Source organism: Phocoena phocoena, chromosome 2 (assembly GCF_963924675.1).
Source record: "Phocoena phocoena chromosome 2, mPhoPho1.1, whole genome shotgun sequence".
In the NCBI taxonomy this organism is placed as follows: Eukaryota; Metazoa; Chordata; class Mammalia; order Artiodactyla; family Phocoenidae; genus Phocoena; species Phocoena phocoena.
In genome coordinates, this window is record NC_089220.1 from 158,426,370 (window position 1) to 158,447,618 (window position 21,249).

Sequence of the window (21,249 nt, forward strand, 5' to 3'; positions counted from 1 at the left end):
AGGGGCACAATCAAGACAGGGTTTTCCTCCGGCGCAGCTAATGCCGCCTTGATTGGCACCAGCTGCACAGGGTGGCTGGCACCTAATGGGTGCCCAGTACACGTGGAATGAATGACTGAATAAATGGTTCAGTGAAGTGAATGCCTCCAAGTGAATGCACGCAGGCTCTCCCTACCCCTGGCAACTGTGCATCTCCTGTAATACATCCTCAAGCTCTGCAAAGTTCTTCCATTGAAATCATTGGAAGAAGGTTCCAGAAAAATGAAGAGTGGCGAGAACTTGATGTGAGTTACTGAGAGGGAATGTCTTGGGATCTGGGCTTACCTAAGGATGGTTAATGTAGACAACATGGTCATCAGGATGTAGTTGCTCCCCTGTTTGTATTTCTTTTCACTCTTTGAATTGCTTTTTATTTCTCCTGAGCGTCCTTCTTCTTTTATCTAGATTGCTCAGTTTGCTTTGGAAATGAGACATTACGCAAGCGCAGTATGGCTTGGAATGATTATATGTAATGGGAAAGACTCTAATACATAGGCCTTTTATAGCTGCAATTGTGTTTTATTAGTTTTTTTGAAAAGAACATTTCAGTGGCTCAGTTACTGAACATTAATTGCGTTGACTTGAACAAAATGAATCATAGCTTTGTGTGTTAGTGTATGTGTGTGTGTCACTCCTGGGGTCTGTCTTTTAAAGATGTAAACGTTGTTTGTGAAACTTTTATGATCTTAATATTTCACATACACCTTTTTCATTTTGTTTTTGGAAAATTTTTTTCTCTTTTATTAAAATAGTGCTGATATATCCCTTGAAGCTAATTTCAAAGGATGGCTTAATTATTTGCACAAAGCATTGTTTTTCTTAGAGAAGTCTGTACTCCAAGAATTTGAAGGCAAAGGTATCAGTTGAATTGTTTCTATTCAGGATTTAACAGTTCTGTTACTTTGTTCAACTCAGAGCAACATCGAATCTCAGAGCTGAAAGGGTCTCTGTCCACCAAGCCTTTTTTAACCTTTAGCGACCTAGGTCCCCTTTTGATAAATACAAAAAAAAAATGGTAATGCAATCTGAAATTCAAAGAAATTGAAATGAAATATTCTCAACAAAAACCAAAGTAAAACAATGTAATGGAGTGTCGTTCTTCTATCTCTTTTTGTAAATCACAAGTGGCTTTAAGGCTCTGATGCCTCTCAGGGAGTGGTTGACTAGATTAACTACCTCATTTTACAGATAAAAAGAATGAGGTGCAAAGATTCCAGGAGTGCCCATCCTCTCAGCATCTGAAGAGCAGAACTGGGTCAAGAACCCGGACGTCCTGTTGGCTGCTTCCTGCTTTGCCCACAGCACCCCTCCCACCGCCCAAACCTTTAAGGCTATACTCGCATGCAAAGGAGGCATCTTATCCGGTGTCATCGCCCTATAACTGATGATGCTGATATTCTGGAAGGTTATCCTGAGTTAATGCTGTCCCAGCAGGATGGAGGCAAAGGCCAAGAGAAACTTCTCAGGCCTGGCCAATCCATGGATCCTGGTTGATTTTTATTTACTTTATTTCGTCCTGGACCATCTGTACCATCATGACATAGAAACACTGCCCTGATATAGCTTCTGGGGAATAAGGGGGCAACATTTAAATCTGAAAATTGATTTTTTTTTTTTTTTTGCACGGTACGCGGGCCTCTCACTGTTGTGGCCTCTCCCATTGCGGAGCACAAGCTCCGGACGCTCAGGCTCAGCGGCCATGGCTCATGGGCCCAGCCGCTCCGCGGCACATGGGATCTTCCCGGACCGGGGCACGAACCCACATCCCCTGCATCGGCAGGTGGACTCTCAACCACTGTGCCACCAGGGAGGCCCTGGATTAATTTTTGAAATAAAGTCTGGGTCTTTCACCTTATTGAAAGGTCTTATTGGTAGTTTTCACTGAAAAATTTAACACGTCTTTTTTAACTTATACTGATGTGTTCTCTCTCTCTTTTTTTTTTTAACAGTGTATCTGGTGGAGAGCTGTTTGACCGGATAGTGGAGAAGGGATTTTACACAGAGAAAGATGCCAGTACTCTGATCCGCCAGGTCTTGGATGCTGTCTACTATCTCCATAGAATGGGCATTGTCCACAGGGACCTCAAGGTGAGGCTGTCGCTTAGCAACACCCTCCAGTTGCTTTCCAACCCACAATGCACCTGTCGGAGCAGATTGGCTCCAGAGGAGGGATGAGGTTGCCTTGATGTAGATACGGTGGGCTTTGTGTACTGTCAGTCGTCAGGGTCTTTGGGACCCAGAGGTAGCTTGAAAGATGATGAAGATCAACGGGGCTGGCCATTGTTTGGGACATTTAATAACCACTGTACAGCGAAAGGGCCATGGGGAGGTAGGTTGTGTATTGCTTCAAACTTATCTAAAGGGTAATTTTGTTCAAGACATGGATGCCATGAAGATTGTCCAGTGCAGTTCTCCACTCTTTTCCCAATTCCAGCCCTGTTTCAGTGCAACCCACCATATGAAAGAAAGGGAGCAGTAGATAGAGGGTGTGAGGCGAGGGAGAAAGGAAATAAAAGGTTATCCAGAAAGATGGGTTAAATGACATACAGTTACAGCCTTCTCCCAATGTCCTGTCGGTTCCATTCTTATCTTTTCCCTATGAGGTTTTGAAATACTCACCCTTCACCAATAGCATTGAAGGATCTGGGCCTTGGTCACCTTGGCCCAAGGGTGTCTGTGGATGCTGGAGGGTGGGTATCATAGTACCAAGGGTAGGTATCGAACATATCAATTTGAGGAACAGAAAAAAATCTGCGCTGTTGACCCGAGGCTATAAAGTGGCTTCATTCTACAGCAGTTTTAGGTCCAGCCCCTAGAACTCACGGCACCAGTCAAGATAGACATCTCACCCCAGCACACATACTCACCACTCCTATCAGAAACACAGGGATTATATTGTACTGAAGCCATGCTATACACAACTACGGGCAATCTAAATCAATTTAGGGAATAAATGGTAAACGTGTGTTAAAACAGAATGTTAACATCTGGCCGTTATCTGGTACTGGCTGTCAAGGTATAAAACGGTATACTGGAATTCACTGTGAAGTTTTTGCTTTTCTCCATGTTAATCGCTTTCCATTGACTAGGGTAGTGGCTCCCAAATGTTAGCCTACACCAGAATTGTCTGGATGGCTTGTAAAAACGGATTGCTGGCTCTACCCCAGAGGTTCTGATCCTGCAGGTCTGCACCAGGGCCCGGGAGCTTGCATTTCTAAGGGGATGATGTTGGCCTGGGAACCACACTTGGAGAACTGCTGGACGAGGGTATTTGAGGACGTTGATGGACTTCTTACAGCCTTTGCTAGCCTCCTGATGGGTGAAATGGGCTGTGAGCACAAGTAGTTCATCTTCAGGACTTGCAGGTCCTTCAGAGGGCCAGGTAAGGGCTAGGTAAGGTGACCTGGAGCCTCTGTACCAGGCAGCCGTGCCTTCTCTGCTCTCTTGTGCCCTCACCAAATGCCGGTTCTGTGCTTCCAGGCCACAGCAGGCAGCTAGCTCTTCCTGAACAAGTTAGTTTAGTGACCGTAGAGATGTGATGTGGTGTACTTACTAGAAATCATTTCTAAGCAGGTAAGCCATTTCCTAGATGGGCAATGTTTATTTCCCCCTTAGAAAATGGTAAGGAAGGCTTTATTCAAGACTCCTGCAAGAGGGACATTGCGTTAGGGGAGAGAATTGGGCTCCACTGCACATGTGGCAAGGACACATGGGGAGGTATAGCCGTTGAGCAGAGTGAGGGGTCATGGATGGATTGGCTTTATGGGAGATCATGTTTTTTACACGCAGGTAACGCTTTTGGAGAAGTACATGCAGCTCCCAGCCTGTAGAACTTTAAGATCACCAGGCTTGTAATTGTGGATAGAATGTTACCATTTTAGGACCTTTCTGTGGTCTCTTTTCAGAGGCACAAAGAAGTTTGACCTATGTGGAGGAAGTTGGGGTTCAGGAATTAAATTTTCGTAAACCTCTAAGAAAATTAAACTCTGTGATAGAGGCCAGAGCAATAGAGAACACGATTGGGTTAATGTAAGATTAGAGCACAATTTGAGATGCTACCCTACCCCCACAGGTGGCTATACCTCTTTCTCCCTTCAGAAAGGTATTCTTGTGTCTTCTTGCCCCAGAAGCTGCTAACGATGATCAGTTGTCTTTTTTTTCAAAACAAGCGAAATGTCCACTGTTGCCTCCTCCTGTTAGGCACTGTTGCCCTTTGGAGCTGGATCATTCTTTGCTGTGCAAGGCTGCCCTGTGTATGTTTAGTAGCGTCCCTGGTCTCTACCCACTAGATGCCTGTACCAGTCCTGAAGTTTTGACCACCAAAAAATGTCTCTAGGCATTGCCAGATGTCTCCTGGGGGGCGAAATTGTCCCCAGGAGAGAATCACTGGATCAGAAGTATGACTATAGGTAACATGAACTTTACAGGAAGTGTTGCTTCAGATCTTTTAGAAGCTTGTTATGTGAACAGGGGTTGGAATTGACATCCCAAGTCAAGTATTGGCCACAAATTGTCTTGCAAAGATGCCATAAAATACAGAAAAATCATTTTTCGGTGAGTCCTGGGCCTCATAGGATCCCAGGAAGCATCGTAAGATCCCCTCCCTCCTCCTGTCCCTCCACCCCTCACAGCGCTCCTACTGCTTAGTGGGGGCCTCCACCCACATCATCCCTGAGCCCATCTTTCCTCCCACTTTTTCCCTGTTCACCCCTCCCCGCAAGTAAAGCCCTGCTGTGCTTACTAATCTTGAGGTAAGTAAAAGTATTGACCTAAGCTGAGAATGACCAGTCCACTGAACCCTCCTTGGTGATTGCCCTTCAGAAGAGCAGTTTACTGATCCAAATGCATCTCCTGTAGGAAGAAGGTATCAGGAGAGATTCTGGGCTCTTAGGCTGTCTCCTGCCTCGATGCAGCCTTGTCTAGGAGCATGAGATCCTTGACTTTACAGCTGTAGAAGTACTGGGACAGGAAGTCATAAAATCAGAAACTTTAAAAAAATATTCTCTTTGCACCCATGATTGGATTCTCACTGTTCATCAAAGGCGAATCCCTAAACATTCAGAGAAACCATGAACCACGTGCACTGTTTGGTTAGATTATTTCCTCTGCTTTCTAAGTGTTGTTGTTTCTACTATTGATTGGCTCATTTTATTCTAGTTTAAAAGGAATTGAAAGCATCCTCAAGCATGCATTTGATTTTCTTCTAATTTTGTGCTTCATCCATAGGATTAAAGTCACTGTGAATGATGTGTCATGTTATTTTGAGTGAGGGGTAGTATTTTTTTCCTTGGGGTTCAGTTAAAGAAAAAAATGGTCCTGACACATGTTAAAATGGTAAGGAAGGCTTTATTCAAGACTCCTGCAGGAGGGGCATTGCGTTAGGGGAGAGAATTGGGCTCCACTGCACATGTGGCAAGGACACATGGGGAGGTATAGCCGTTGAGCAGAGTGAGGGGTCATGGATGGAAAATTACTGTGAGAGACAGCAAGGGTGGGGGGATGCTTGCTCAACATCTCCCTCCGGCTCCATAAGCCCCGCCCCCATTTTTTGCCAGAAACCACCAGATTCCCCAATTTTCCACAAGATGTCATACAAATGAAACTTTGCTGTCTCCTGGTTTACCCCAGGATTGCCATCCGTAAGCCCCTCCCATGTAGACACCACGGGGGTGCCACTGATGTACAGACTTAGAGTGGAAACGGGAGCTGTCATCGGACCTTTGCTGCATGTCGTGCATTACTGCTGCCTGAGCTCTGACATTTTACAGTCAGGGAAGCAAACGAGGAACCATCTTGACCCGTCTTCTACAGAAACAGAGCTTTTAAGGACGCATGGCTAGAAAGCTCTAGATCTTCCGCCTCCGATTCATTCCGTGATGACCTCCCGCTGTTTCCCAGGAAGCGGAGCGCTCGGATATCAGCTGGCCCGGGAAAGGGGGAAGTGCAGTGCATGTGCCCGAGCTATGGACACAGGACGTCCCTTAGGGCGGGGAGAGAGACCCTTAGGTTGGAGACAGGTTGCTGACAAGGGTCAGAAAAAAGAAACCGAATAGCACCTGCAAAGACAGTTTTCTTTCTGGGAATCTCTGTGCCCCTAACCCAAGAAATGAATTGACAAGTCTGAGAGGCATCTGCTTTCTAGTTGCCTCAATATATGGTTCATTGTTCTTAAGTAGGGAAAGTACTAATAAGGGAAAGTGGCTCACATTTATTGAAAATCCATAAATGCCCAATACTATATAAGGCACCCTGCATTGTTTTCACTAAACACTGCTTTTCTTAAGGCATTTACTGTGTCTAAAGGTCAAGTCTGTTCTTCCATTGTCATTAAGTTTTGGTGGTTTGGTGAGGCTCCCACAAGTAACCCAGCTTTTAAAACAGATTTTTTTTTTACATTTCTTTTTAGCCTGAGAACCTATTGTACTACAGTCAGGATGAAGAGTCCAAAATCATGATCAGTGACTTTGGATTGTCCAAAATGGAGGGCAAAGGAGACGTGATGTCCACAGCCTGTGGGACCCCAGGCTATGTCGGTAAGGACTGCGCGTGTGTGTTTTCCCACTTGTCAACCTGATCGCTTGTCTTAAGCATTTGAGCCTGGCACGTGATCACAGCTGCCTTCGTTTCCCTTGAGGGAGGAATAAAAGATTGAGAGACACTGGAATGAGTTTGAAGGGAAGTGATTTCCCCTGAAACCTTTTAATAGTTGGGTGGAAATCCCGTTTGATTTGGGTGTGGGCCTGTGTGGAGGCCAGGAATTGATTTGGGTGAGTTCCCAGGTTCTAAGACCAGAAATATGTCATGTGTATCTATGTTTTTAAATGATTTACAGTGACATGTGGGATGACAATAAGGTGCAAACACACATAAAACAAAATGTTGAGATAGAAACACGTAGAAAGAAAATATTGATAGGAGGAATCTGGTTCAGACCTTGACCAAGTCACTCTCTTTAATTAGCCAACCCTGATCTGTCCTGGAGAAGCCAAGAATTAAAGTTTTTTCTAAAATCAGAACCCCAGAGATCCTTTGTCCCTGACACTCAGAATGCAGAAAATGCTATGGCAGGTCTGAACACATACTGAGACTCAACTTCCATCTCCGGGGGGCCCAGAGAAAGGCCATCAGAACTGGGTACGAAGTTATCGAGGCTTCCATTTCCATGACTGTATGCGTTCATCCAGCAAGTGCCTGCTGTGTACCAGATGCTGTTCTAGGCACTGGGGTGAAGACAGTGAATGAGACGGAACACCTGCCCTCGTGGAGCTGACCTTTTAGTTGGGAGAGACAGGCAGAAAAGAAACAGGTGAACAGGGGCATTTCAGATCTTACATGCTGTGAAGAAGACAAAACGGGAGTGTATGATAGAAGTTGGGACAGTTAAGGGGACAGGAGGAGACTCAGGCATTAGCCTTCATGACGAGAAGCAGCCCCAACCATGGGAAAGTCAGGGGACAGAGTTCCAGGTAGAGGCATCAGCTTGTGCTGGGGAGAGAGTGAGTACAAGCTAGGAAGGTCTAAGAGCAGGACGAACTGAGACTGGAAGAGACTTTGAGAAAATGGAGACCGAGGCTGAATTCTCATCATACAGACCATGATGGCTTTTCTTAATGAGAACAGTAAGCCTGCCCTGAAGGAGAGGAGGTGATGTTATATGACCAATGTTATTCCTGTTTGTTCGGGGATACAACCACGTGACCTTCCCAGGCAGGCTGAGGGAAGCAGGCCTCGTGCTAAACGGGTCTGGGGCCCAGAGCATGGTCAGAAACTTCGAAAGACCTCGGAGGCACTTCAGGGCCCTCCAAGGGCTTGCATGGTAATGGGCGTTAAGTTGGCACTGTTAATGTCACAGCTGTTGCACTTTTAAAGGAACTCAGGAGAAAAGAACAGACTTGAGGGGAATAGAGACTAAAATGAGGGGAAGGGAAGGAAGCCACAGATTTAGGAGGAGATCAAGATGGTATAAATGTGGGAGGGGAGGAAAAGATGTGGTCAGTACCTGTTAGCTCTTGACTGTCACAGTACCCAGGAATTTTGTCCCTGGGTTGTGTGTATGCACTAGATACAGAAGGGGAGATGGTTCTGATCGTGTTTGCGAAGCCAGCACATCTGATGGAGATGCATGGCAGGGTGAGCAGTCCCCGTTCTAGGAGAGAAAAGTCATGGTTTCAGGAAGAGCTTGGACTCCATCAGGAGGATTTGGATCAGCAGCTGTGGTGTGAGATGCACGTGTAGACACGTGTGTGCCCTGAGGTGGGGGCCGTGGGTGGAAATGTGAGCGTGAGCGGTGTGTGTGTGTGTGGAATTTCTCCAGTTCAGTCCAAGCCACCAGGCAAGCGGCAAATAAAAATGAATGAGGCAAGCTTATTCTCATTTCTCTTAAAAGACAGGGAGGAAAACAGCCGGTTCCAACCATGGTGAGTCATAGGCATCAGAAAATGGACAGGCCTACAAGGTCATGGGGTCCAGTCTCCTGGCTGGAATGGCTTTGCTCTGCTCCACAGGGGCTGCTGCCCAGGCCACGCCGGGCGAGGAAGCTGAGGATGCTGTAGCCGCCCAGCTCCTGCTTCAGGACATGGGCTCTGACAAAGAATGTGCATATTTACATATGCATCGTACTGCTCTCATATTTGGCTCTGATGTTGGAAAGCTCTAGCACTTTCTGAATTGATTTTCGCATTTTTACATTTTGACAGAGCTTTGGAGTGGCAGTTTCTCTGGGTTTCTAAGTGGCTGCCATCCTAGTGGTCTGGTTGTGTTTAGATGTCAGTCGCTGATGAGTCTGGGAACCGGGACTGGTGTTTGGATGTGGCCTTTGCTCTTTTACCCTAAATGGTGGCAAGTGGAGACATCGGGTAATTTTGTTGTCGGATACAGAGTTTTCTTGGAGTGAAGAGGGGGAAAAGGAGGACTATGGGAATATAGCAATTCTGTTTGTTCACATTTATTGAGCACCAAATTCTTGGGGGACCTTTTAGAGTAAGAAAGAGGCAACACTGGGGAGCTTGTGTCTGTGTAGACATGCCTTGGGCAGTGAGAAGCTGAGCTTAGGCTGTTTCTCCCCAACAGTCTGCATGGCAAGCTCCTATTCGGCCATCAAAGCCCAGCTTACATGACCCTCTTTTTGTAAATTTATTTATTTGTTTTTATTTTTGGCTGTGTTGGGTCTTCGTTGCTGTGCGCAGGCTTTCTCTAGTTACGGCAAGCGGGGGCTACTCTTCATTGTGGGGCGTGGGCTTCTCATTGTCATGGCTTCTCTTGTCACAGAGCATGGGCTCTAGGCATGCGGGCTTCAGTAGTTGTGGCACGCAGGCTCAGTAGTTGTGGCACACAGGCTCAATAGTTGTGGCTCGTTAGCTCTAGAGCGCAGGCTCGGTAGTTGTGGCGCACGGGCTTAGTTGCTCCGTGGCATGTGGGATCTTCCCGGACCAGGGCTCGAACCCATGTCCCCTGCATTGGCAGGCAGATTCTTAAGCACTGCACCACCAGGGAAGCCCTACACGACCCTCTTTTGACTGCTTTCCCAACATCCATCCTCTCCTTTGTCATCCTGGTTCTTTTCCTTTTCTTACCACATTGCATCAGCTTCCATATTTATCCGTGTCTCTCCCCCTCTCCACTAGAGCAGGGGCTCTGGCTTACTCATCTTTGCACAGATGCTTGTTGAATTCAATAAAAACCTAAGCTTCGTAAACATGAGTGATTTTTTATTTCTCTGCTCCCCTTCTCTTCATTCAGCATGTGTTTATTGAATTCCTGTTATGTGTCATGCACAGGAGTTTGGTGTTAGGAATACAAATACAAATTAGATAGAGTCTCTGACCTCAGAATGTTCACAGTCTTGTGTGAGAGAGGGCTAACAGGTAAATTGAATAATGTATGGTAAGTGCTATATTATGCCTCATTCAAGAATTATTTATTTAGTGCCTGCCTTCTGCGCTAGGCACTGGGGATGCATCAATAGAAAGAAAAAACAACAGGTAAAAATCCTCAACCTCGTGGTACTTCTGAGTGAGAGGGAAACGGGCTATAAGCAGACAGCTAAATATATTAATTAGTATCTTAGATGGACATGAGTGCTATGCAGAAAAATAAAGCAGGAAAGACAATAGGAAGTGTGTGTGTGTGTCTGTGTCTGTGTCTGTGTATGTGTGTGTAGGGAGTTGTCATTTTAACTACACTGATCAAGGCAGCCCTCAGTAAGAAGGTGACAGTGGGGTAAAGATATGATTGCAGTGAAGGAGCCAGCCATGCCGTTATTGGGAGGAAGAGCATTCCAAGGATGGTTCAAAGGCCCTGGGGCAGGAGTGTGGGAGGAGCAACAGGAGCAGGGTGAGAAAGGAGGAACTCTGAGAAGCAGAGGGCAGGGCATGTGCAGACCAGGACTTTAGAAGTCGCTGTCACGACCATGGGTAGCTGGAAGCCACTGGAGGGATCTGAGGTAACGGGTGACATGATCCAAATTTCACCAAGATCCCTGTGGGGGACAAGCTGGGATAAGGAGAGGTGGCAGGGGGGACAGGGCCAGGGTGGAAAGGAGGAGACCAGGTAGAAGGCTCTGGAGTCGTCCAGGCGAGAAATGGTCGGGGCTGGGTCAGGTTGGCAGAGTGGAAGTAATGAGACGCTGTGGGATTCCGAATATGATGTGCAGGTGACGTCATCAAGATTTTCTGAAAACCCAGAAGTAGTGTTTGAAAGAGACATCAAGGGTAATTCCAAGGGTTTTGGCCTGAGTCCTTGGAAGGGTGCAGTTGCCTTTAATTAAGATGTGGGGGGAGAACGTTGCAGAAGTATCACCAGGGGTTCAGGTTTGGATTTGATAACGTCTGTGAGGTCAGGAAGGCAGCTGGAATAGGAGTCAGGCCTTGAGGGGAGATTCTCGTTTTGCACAGCAGTTCTGTCCTATAAAGTCACGGTGAGCACTGAACGGGCAGACCCTGAGTCCCACTCCCAGGGGAAATACAGGGCTGGGTTCCTGCGGGTCTCTAGTCCCAGCACTGTCATCAGCTGGTTGATACTTGACCTTGTTATATGTGTATCTCTGTCCAGTGACGCTTTATTTAATACCGTTGCTGATTCATTACTGTTCAGCTTAGGCTGACAACACTGTAACTCACGCCCAAGTGAAGCTTATCGGACACGCGTTTTCTCCGTAAGGCGCAGCCTTCTTGTGCTTGGGAGCACTGGACAGCACCTCGGCACTGACACCTGGCGGCCATTTTTTTTTTTTTTTTTTGGCGGTACGCGGGCCTCTCACTGTTGTGGCCTCTCCGGTTGCGGAGCACAGGCTCCGGATGCGCAGGCTCAGCGGCCATGGCTCACGGGCCCAGCCGCTCCGTGGCACGTGGGATCTTCCCGGACCGGGGCACGAACCCGTGTCCCCTGCATCGGCAGGCGGACTCCCAACCACTGTGCCACCAGGGAAGCCCTGGGGGCTGTTTTTAATAGTGAAATCAACAGAATGCACAAAAGTGTGGGAAAATGTGGCACTAACTGGACCATAAAAACTATAGTTCTTGTCACTGTGAGAGACAAAACAAGAGGGCAGAGCATTGCGGTGTTCGCCCTCAGCTGGGAGCGAGCACTTGGGTGACTCCCTGCCCACTCTGGGCAGGGCTACAAACGACCGCAAAAGCATCCCAAGTATTGATTTGGGGGCTGCAAATGAATTTTAGCGAGTAGGCAAATCTCAAATATGGATCCATGAGCTGTGGGGATGGATGGTATTTGGGAACTGATAGCCTCTGGTGCATTTTATTTGGTTTTTTGTTGTTTGGGGTTTTTTGTTTTTGTTTTGTTTGGCCTCACCACGTGGCATGTGGGATCTTAGTTCCCCGACCAGGGATATCGAACCCGTGCCCCCTGCAGTGGAAGCGCAGAGTCCTAATCACTGGACCTCCAGGGAAGTCCCCTCTGATGCATTGTAAAGCCATGAACCTGGATGGAATCATCAAGTGGGGGGCGGGTGTAGATGGAGGAGAGGAAAGGTCCCAGGGCTGAGTCCCGGGGACTCAGAGGGACAGAGAAGGGACAGTGAGTGACGTAGGAAGAGAACCAGGGGAGTGTGTGGCATGTGGACAGTACTTCAAGGAGGATGAAGTGCCTTGTGTCAGTTGCAGCTACTAAGTCAGGTAAGATAAAGACTGAGTGGGGACCACTGGTTTGGGGAACCTTAAATTATAGATTAATCGAACAACTAATTATTTCTGTGGGAGCCTGGTAGTCAGAGTAATGCTGCAGAGAAGATGAAACAGGTCTTCATCAGAGGACCCCAGTGTGCTCTCAGCCTGGGGCTGGACACAGCCCCGTCCACCTGCCCACCCCACCCCCCAGCAGTCTGATGGGGACACTATTTGGAACCTTGGACACAGAAGCCACGGCCTCCTTTTTGCCGGGCAGTTTTTCATTTGGACAGGGCAGAGCCATTAGGCATCTACGGGAGAGAAGGGAGGGAGTATGTTCCCCTGCTGCCCATCCTGGGGGCCACACGTCCCAAGAGCCCAAGCTGGGAGCAGAGGACGGCTGTCGGCTTTAGTTCAGCTTCCTTCGAGGCAGTGTTGGTTTCCATTGGTGAGCGCAGTTGTTTTGTTGTTGTGTCAGTTATGACCTAAATGACTCTTCAGCTGAATAGTTAGTTTCACCAACCTCAAGTTACTACTTCAATTTAAATGAGTTCTCTAATAATGAAGAAATAATGGGAAAAGGGCTGTTTATCCTAAGTATCCCAAGGCACAAGGTACCCTGGGAGAAAGCAAAGAAATCTGAGCCTTTTGAACTTCACCCTTGACCCCTTAGCAGCCGCCTGGTCCTTACACACCCCGTATAAGGAACCAGGGCCCATGCTGAGTGTCAGGTCACTGATGACAGGAGATGGCGGGCATCTCTCCATCCAGGTGTATTGCGTTCCTGCTGCAGGCAGCGCCTAGGGCTCTGTCAACACCTGGGGCTCCTCCAATGCAGTATGGCCAGTGGGTGATGTGGATCCATGTAAGGTATCGTGTTTGCAGTATGAAATAACTGACATAGTTGAGAAGCAGCCTCACAGATACAGGCGAGAGACGGATCAGTAAGGGCTAGAACCAGCAGGGGAAAACTCACAGAGGAGGCAAGATTTGAAGGAAGGGTGGGACTCGGGCCAAGATGAAGGGCTTACGGATGCAGGCGAGCAGGAGAACAAAGGTCCAAGGTCATGAATGGCTTCTGGTATGTAGGGCCTGGGGGAAATGAGCAGACTCACTTGAGGAGGGAGGGCATGCATAAATAAGTTCTTGGAGAGAATTGAGGAGAAATGATAAGGCCGTCTGGTGGCAGTCAGGTCCTCAGGGTAACATGGTGACCGTTAATGTGGTATTGACCTGGATTTAGAATCCATTTAATTGAGTCAGATATAACATTCCCCTTGGCATCGCCAATAAGAGATGAAAGTCAGAGCTGAGAAAGTTTGTAAAATGATTTATGCAACTTGCTCCACTGCGTTAATTAAAATATCCAAACGGGCTCTCTTGAATCACTAAATAGGAACCATACGTCACAGAAAGCACCCATGTCAGTCATGTAATTGACAAGACACTACGAGATGACAAATGTACTTCTGTTCCGTAGAAGGAAGCCTGTCGCTTTATTTCGCGATGTTGCTCTTTGCACACCGATGTGATTTCTCAGATTCTATGGGAAAATTAAACTCTTCCAAAAGAACTTGGAACCTTTGTCTCTAGATGAAGTGACAGAGTGCCTCAGCAGGGGAGGGCACGCCTGTGCTCCTACTTATTCTTCCAAAGAGTGGCCTTTCTTATTCAGGGATTGCAAACTGCACTTTTAAAAAGGGCAAGAAGGCTGGGGTGGTGCTGGGTGGCAGGACTCCTAACTGCTTTGTGATGTTTGCCTTTGAGCAACATGAGACGTGCCTTTTTCATCGAGCCTTCTTGAGTGGTGATACATCCCTTTGCAGTATTCCATTTGGAGTGCATACTGGAAACCACTCTTTCATTATTGAATGTTCCTCAAAGATAGGAAGGTGCATTTCTGTCTGATCCGTCATTGCGTTTACAAGCAGAGCTACATCTTGGGTCTTTACGAGGTGGCTCATTGTTATTTTACTTAAAGTGTGAAGAAGGAGGCATTCCAGTCTCTTCTCGCAGCTTAGTTGCCTGCATAGACATTGCCAAAGTCTTTGGTCTAGCCCTGGCTTAACTTGTCTAAAATAGTTTAAACAAGTTTCGTTGTGTTCTCTTCTAAGTGGAAATGGAGAACAGTTGGTTCAACATTCTCAGCATATTTTTTCACCATTAAAGGAATACTTTTAATTCATGGGATCATCGCATTTTTAAAGCTTGATAAGGGGCTTGAGGTTAGGATGAGACCTTGGAAACCAGGGGTTCCAGGAACCAGGGTTCCGTTTGGGGATGAGGGACTGTTCTCAGAGCCACCCAGCCTGTAGCTGGTGGCAGTCACAGCAGTGGGTCTTGACTATGAGATTCTGTCTCTGCCATTGCTTACATGCAAGGAAGGCCTGAGCCCTTCCCTTAAACTCTTGGGTTCTCAGTTTCTCGTACGTAAAATAAGCGTGATGACCTATGAGTCATCAAATCGGGCCCTGCCGCTTACCCCTTACACAATCAATACTCACAAATGTTGACAGAAAGGAAGGTTGCCTTTAATCTGAATGCCGGCAATCTGGGGAGATGGTAGACTCAGCGTCCCCCCAAAACTACCTCCCAAGATTCTGCTCCACCATGAAAGCTTTTAAAGGGAAACAGGGAAGCAATCTCGGTGAATCTTTGAGGTAGGGGGTCAGAGTTGTCGCCATCCCCACTGTGTGCAGGCTGGGTGCAGGCTGGTCGAGGCCTCGTGATCTTTCTTTAGACCCCACCTTGTTCACACAGTTTGCAAGATTACTGAAGGGAAGCTAAGGAAGAGATCTGGTCATGTGTCAGTTACTTACTTTTCATTCCTACTTCTCTGGTCTATGAAAGAACCACGAAGTTAGGCAAAGTATTGTGTGATCAAAAGATATGAAAGGTGTGCTCGGGCTGGAGATGAGTAGAGCATGGGGTGCCTGGTTTAAGGTTAGTGACAAGGCAAAGGGCACCTTCTGCAAAGGGCTCTCTCCCACAGAGTTTTTTCCTGCCAAGAGCTGCTTACGCATTGACCTCCATGATTTTTTTCTGGTTCTGCTGTTCTGTATTTCTACAGATGTGTGACTTAGTCGCCTTTAAGTGTATAAATATTCGTGTGTCAAGGATATTGACTGTCGTTTTTTCCCATCTCCACTCAGAACAGACAAGAAAAAATTCAGTTAAGTTGACATCATCCATCTCTGTCCTCCTGAGCAGGCTAAGTCACGCAGTTCCTTTTATCTTTCCTCATAGATCCTCTGTTCCTGCTGCTTTAATCTTCACTCTTCTGTGTGGTCATTTTCTCCCAAAGAGCTCGGTTTTTATTTGTTGTTCACTTAAATACCATATTTTAGTACACGGCTCTGAGCATTACATCATTGTTCTCACCCTCTCAGACTGTTAGCGTTGAAACAGGATTTTATGTAACTGATAAATTGTCACACAGGGCACAGATGAGTAGGCGGAGGACCCACATCAGAACTTTCTCGTTCCTTCTCTCTCAGCAGCGACTCAGTGACAACCAGCAGCGACCGTTTCATCACACTGGGCGCTTGCAGCCAGCCCCCATTTGTCAGAGAGAACAGCGCCTCCCCACGTGGGGAGACTTGTAGGGCCTGGTATTAGCCTTGACATAGTGAATATGGACGAGGGCAGAAGCTCATGATCAGAACGTGTGCCAAGAAAACCCAGCCCTGCCCTGGAAAAGCCCCCAACCCACTAAATCCCTCTTAAAACTATTTGTAAAGCACTCTCCAACCTTCTGGAACTCCTGACGGCTCCTCTCTCAGTACTTGAATCCTGGGATGGAGTTTCATGGTTTCTAAACTGGTACCATTTTGCGGTGGTGGAGAGGAAAGAAGCACTGCAGCATTTTGTAACTTACTCTTTTTTTTTTTTTCTTTTAATGTTTATAAACCAAAACACTGGAATGACCGTAACAGTATTCTTCATGTTGAAGTGTAGCTCATCAGATTTCAGAAGTGAGGAGGGCTTCAGTGCAAAGTTAACCATCCGGTTGCGGTTCACAAACCCGTTAGGGCGGAGGTGGAATCCTGGGACAACCTGCAAGGAACGCATTACGGGGTTATCCGTTGCCACATTGCTCTAAAATGCCTTACTCAGAACATTTTTCTTCCTCTGTAGCACTGAGTTCCAGGTCTCTCCCACATTTGAAAACACCAGATACCAGCTGCCCTCCCGTTTTCTACTCCCTTCCCGTTCCTTAGTCTCTCCCCACCACCCATCAGCCACATTTTGGCTTCGGCGGCATTTGAATCATAACCCAGCTCCGATCAGACTGGTAATGAGAAACCAGGATGGTGCTTTAATGGGGACTCTTCATGCCTGTGGTAAAATTCAAGAAGCTACTAGGAAAATCCAAGTGAGCTGCTCATCTGCGATGCATTTTTAGTAAATTACAGCTCTAGGGGAGGGTGAGAAAGAGCTAAGGAACCTATAACGCCCGGAAAGAGAACAGAGCTGTCCCAGGAAACTTCTGCTCCTCTCGTGCAGCTCCGGGCTGAAGACAGACCACCGGCGAGGAATGATTCTGTATCTCGGCTGTGTTTTTATTTGCCAACAATCCAGGCTGCAATCCTCTAAACCTAGGTGAAGCAACACCTGCTATTAAGATGCTCACAGTAAAGCCCCTCAGCGCTTTTTTTTTTTTTTTCTTTTTCAATAGCTCTCCTGCTGAAAGTTCTACTGGCGGGAAGCAGACCTGAGTTAACCCGTTCACTACCACCTCCTCGTTGTGGTGCAGCTCTTACTGAGACTGGATGCTCCTCTGAGCTGTATGCCTGAATCTTACTTTCCTTGATCTTAGAATTTTATTTACCGTCTCTGAACAGTCCACTGCTGGGTAGAAAGGTCCTCTTTCTCTCCCACTGTTTTGTTTTTTTTACAATGTTGTGTTACTTTCAGGCGTACAGCAAAGTGATTCCGTCCTACATATCTATATCTATATAGACATATATGTGTATATCTATTCTTCTACAGACTCTGTTCCCTTGTAGATTATTACAAGATATGGAGTAGAGTTCCCTGTGCCATACGGTAGGTCCTGGTTGGTTATCTATTATACGTAGTGGTATGCATCTCCCACTGTTTCAGTGACATCCTTTTCACCACAATGATGACACGCAGTGTCACTAACTCTTTGGAACTATATTACAGTTTGGTTTAAGACTATCCCCTTATCCTCCAGCAGAGGAGCTCTGTCCCTTCTCACTACCTGTGGAAATCCCTTAGGGACAGGAAAACTTGGATCGAGTGTCTTTGGACACACATCCCTAACGGTACGGTTGGCCGTCTGGATCCACGGGTTCCACATCCTCGGATTCAACCAACTGCAGATCAAAAATATTTTTGAAAAATTGCCAGAAAGCTCCAAGAAACAAAACTTGAATTTGCTACTTACCGGCAACGGCTTACCCAGCGTTAACACCGTGTTAAGTGTTACGGGTCATCTAGAGGTAAAGTGTGCAGGAGGATGTTGTAGGTAATATGCAAATACTATGCCATTTCTTTATGTATGGGACTCCAGCATCCATCGATCTTGGTGTCCACAGAGGGTCCTGGACCCCCATCCCCACAGATGCTGAGGGACAACTGTGTGCCTTAGAATGAGGGGACACCTGCAGCCCTACGGGTGAGCACAGATTCTTTTCCATGAAGGCCTAACACTGGGACAGACTGGCAGGTGCCCTTCAAGACAGGAAGCTGAGACACAGAAAGATGATGAATTCGAGGGACACTGGTGCAGAGCCCAGCCTCTCATTCTGTCCTCTGAGTCAGTGCTGGGTCAGAGGTGACAGATGCTAGCACCAGCCTACAGGTGCACAATCTGCTTGTAAAACCCGCGTGGAAGTTCGGTGCTCTCCCATGAGACCACCTACTCCTCTCTTAGGCTCCTTCCTGTAAAGATGCTATCACGTTGCCGGCCTGCCCAGCAGAATGGAACTTGAATCCAGGCCTCCTGACCCCTAGGCCTCCTGACCTCCTTTCATGAGCGACTTGGGAAAAGCCATGATATCAAAAGAAGACTCCACTCCCTCTGACCATGACTGGCGTTCGTGTCTCAGAGCCTTTTCCTCCCCACCATGGCATGCATTAAGTTCAAGTCAGATGCCTTTCTCCGTGGCCTCCTCAGGGAGGCGAGGCCAGCCAGCAGGGTCAACAGATGAACCTGAGACTAAGCTGTAGGCTGGCAGGTTGCCCATCTGCCTGCGTGTCTGTCTGCTGACATCATAGGCTACATGGTAGGTTAGAAGTTTCAGGTTCATTTTCAAAGACAGAAGCTTGTTCAAAGACAGGTAGAGGTGCTGATCTGAGTGTTTTGTCAGCTTTGTTTCGCGGGTGGCACAGATAGCAGCAGTTGTACACACTCCAGAGAATTAGGGAATGCACCCCAGTGTTCATAGCAGCACTGTTTACGGCAGCCAAGACATGGAAGCAACCCTAAATGTCCATGGACATTGGATAAAGATGAATGGATAAAGAAGGTGTGACATACACACACACACATACACACACGCACGCACAACGGAATATTCCTCGGCCATGAAAAAGAATGAAATGATGCCATTTGCAGCAACATGAATGAACCTAGAGATGATCATGCTAGGTGAAGTAAGCCAGACAAAGATAAATACCATATTATGTCACTTCTATGTGGAATCTAAAATATGACACAAATGAACTTATTTATAAAACAGAAACAGACTCAGACATAGAAAACAAACTTATGGTTACCAAAGGGGAAAGGGGGTGGGGAGGGATAAATTAGGAGTTTGGGATTAGCAGATACAAACTACTATATATAAAATAGATATACAACAAGGTCCTACTGTATAGCCCAGGAAACTATATTCAGTATCCTATAATAAACCATAATGGAGAAGAATATGAAAAAGAATATATATATTCTTTTTCATATTACTGAATCATTTTGCTGTACACCAGAAACTAACACAACACTGTGAATCAACTATACTTCATTTAAAAAGAGAAAGAATTAGGGAGAAAATAAGGATATGCCCATTTTTATAACCAGTCTTCCAGAATAATCTTTAAACACCCCTTTAAAAAAGAATTATAACTGGGGCCAATGAAAACAAGAACTGGTTAGAACTGGGCATTGCACCCTTGTAGCTACTTAAAGGATGGGGAGAGCTCAGGACAATGGGGTTAGGAATCTTGATGACACCTGGCCTGGAGGTAGGAGAGGGTGGGGCTGGGCAGGGAGAGGAAATGTGGAAGGAGCACAGCCTCTCCCCTCAATAAATGCACAGCCACGAAGGGGCCACGCACAGCCAGAGGTCCTCGGCCATCACATGGATCTCTAATATCGGGACAAATGGTCCTGATGCCCACAGCGCTGTCTGTCAACCATGATGAACAACCTGCTCCTGCTGCCGTGCCTAGGCTGGTGCCTGGACCAAGGGGGGATGATGATGTAAACGTGTTGGTGATGAAGTGACCACAAGGATCAAGAACTAGATGAACAAAGGGACCAACTGGCTCCTTCCAGCTCTAAGATTCAAGTTCTCCTGACCTGCCCTTCCATCGCGTGTGGCCCCAGCTCTGTCCTGACTTCTGAGGGTTTTCATCAAAAGGGTGGAAATCTTCATTTATGAATCATTTTATGTTACGCTAGGATCGAAGGAAAGTGCCAAAAGATATCAAGAATCCGTTCAGCCTTAATTCTAGAGAGTAATAAAACCTACATTCCTTTTGCTCCTATGATCTTTCCAACTTTTCCTCCTTACATAACAACTACTAATTATACCCATACATATGTGCTGCATATTTCCTTTAAGCCTCATAACAACCCTAAGAGTTGGGCTCTCTTAATGTTCCCATCTAACAAAATGGAGGCTGAGAAAGATTAAGGGACTTACCCAAGTCCACACATGTAGTAAGTGGTGGAGCCTAGGTTTCTTTCACTGAAAAGCCAATGTACCCGACTATTTAAAACTTCTTAAATCCAGACAACTAAAGTCATTTTAAGTAACAAGAACCTAAATCCCAGCAACCATTTCACATCCTTCAGACCTCTCCTACTCTTTCATCTTTACGCCTATTACTTTATTCTTGGAAAACAACATGAACAACATGCATATACTTTTGTTAACAGCACCGCTAGCCACAGCGATTTCTTTCCCCGGCTGTATCTTTCTCATTCTGTTTGCACCTTCCCCATCATTTGACTATTGGAGGTCATATTTCCTTTCCTTGGATATTTTTGAGTTTTATTTAGAGTAAGTTCAGTATTTTCAGGGTTGGATTTTGACTGAGTTAAACTTAAAAATCAACACCACCTCTCCCATCTTGCCATGATCTTGTCTGACTCTGATCATCGTCCTTAGGAGGGCGGCCGAGGCTGGCACTACGTCTGTGGCTTGTGTGTTGTCCTCAACGCCCTGGAGAACAGGTGTGCCATGAGGGCAGGGGCCAGGTGTGCTTTCGTCACCCATAAAGCCAGTGCCTGAAGTGGGATGCAGCCCATTAAATGATTGAATAAGGAGAAACACCACCACCATGGTTCTGGACCACAAGTTCTCCTTTTCCAGCATTGAGGGCTGCTCCTGCCACGCAGGGCTGCCCCTCCTGCTTGTGTCCCCACCCTTATCCCAGTAGAAGGGGTCATATTTGAAGTACGAAGAGGAGTGGTCCTCAAACGTCCGTGGAGGGGAACAGATCACCTTGAACATGAACGTGGTAACACGATGAGATCACATTCTCCCCGCTCTCTGCAGAGACGGTTCTCAGCACATCCTTGGACGCAGGAAATGGGAAAATTCCTTTTCTGTTTTATGAGAGCCTGAGGATTGGTGACTGTGGCCCCCACCTTCACAAGCCACTGTCCTCGTTTCCAATTCCACTTGGTTAAGCCTTTTTTTCCTCTCTCTCTTTCAGTAAGGAAAATGGGCAACTTAGTTGTTTTAAAAACAACATGAAAAGTTTCTGAAGTCTCTGAAGTCCTTCCCTTTACCAGGAAACCTTGCTCTGAATCAATATAAAACAGCTCGGTTTATAGAAGACGTTTCCCACCAAGTGGAATTTTCCACAGTGCGTTGGTAGTGAGTCTCAC

The 21,249-nt window shown here is 46.7% G+C and overlaps 1 protein-coding gene across 1 annotated transcript in view; it reads left to right on the forward strand.

Annotated features, from left to right (window-relative positions):
- CAMK1D (calcium/calmodulin dependent protein kinase ID) overlaps positions 1-21,249 on the forward strand; it is a 417,163-nt gene that overhangs the window by 358,548 nt on the left and 37,366 nt on the right. The window contains exons 4-5 of the mRNA XM_065870982.1: positions 1,989-2,127; positions 6,446-6,572. Of these exons, the coding sequence (XP_065727054.1) occupies positions 1,989-2,127; positions 6,446-6,572 (266 nt within the window). The remainder of the gene's footprint in view (positions 1-1,988; positions 2,128-6,445; positions 6,573-21,249) is intronic.